Source organism: Bison bison, unplaced genomic scaffold, assembly GCF_000754665.1.
Source record: "Bison bison bison isolate TAMUID 2011002044 unplaced genomic scaffold, Bison_UMD1.0 scf7180017851927, whole genome shotgun sequence".
NCBI classification, from domain to species: Eukaryota; Metazoa; Chordata; class Mammalia; order Artiodactyla; family Bovidae; genus Bison; species Bison bison.
Window position 1 is genome coordinate 12,589 of NW_011482500.1, and position 443 is coordinate 13,031.

The 443-nt window shown below is 65.0% G+C and overlaps 1 protein-coding gene across 1 annotated transcript in view; it reads right to left on the reverse strand.

The window, feature by feature from the left end:
* Positions 1 to 380, reverse strand: part of LOC104997439 (xaa-Pro aminopeptidase 2-like) — a gene marked incomplete at its 5' end in the record, with an annotated part of 4,369 nt that extends 3,989 nt beyond the window's left edge. Inside the window, 2 exons of the mRNA XM_010852164.1 lie at positions 30 to 98; positions 310 to 380. Coding sequence (XP_010850466.1) covers positions 30 to 98; positions 310 to 380 — 140 coding nt within the window. The remainder of the gene's footprint in view (positions 1 to 29; positions 99 to 309) is intronic.
* Positions 381 to 443: the final 63 nt, after the last annotated feature.

Consider the following 443-nt stretch of genomic DNA (forward strand, 5'->3'; position numbering starts at 1 on the left):
GGCTAGCTAGGGGCCTCCCGCCTCCTTACCGCCCCTCCTCCCACCCCCTCCCTCTCCCAGGGGCTGCCCAGGCCCAAGCCAGGAGGGAAGGCGATAACCTGCCGTGGGAATGGCTGAGAGGGCGGGATGGAGGCGGATGTCAGACACCTGAGAATGTGCCGCCCGCCCCGGGGGAGGTTAATCAGAAACTGTGGCCCCGGAGTCCGGAAATCGGGAGGAAGGCTGGCAGAGGGCGAGGCTAGCAGCTGGGCCCGTGGGGGATGGGCAGGAAGGTGGGAGCGGTGGGGCGGGGCGAAGGGAGGGCCTCACCGGAGGGCTGCTGGAACAGTTTCTTACATCTTCTCTCTGGTCCAGTGACTTTGGGTGGCCCCAGGCATAAGCTAGAAGCCGGAGAAAAATCCAGGGTCACTCAGAGACCAGATAGGTCCTAGACAGCACGGGGA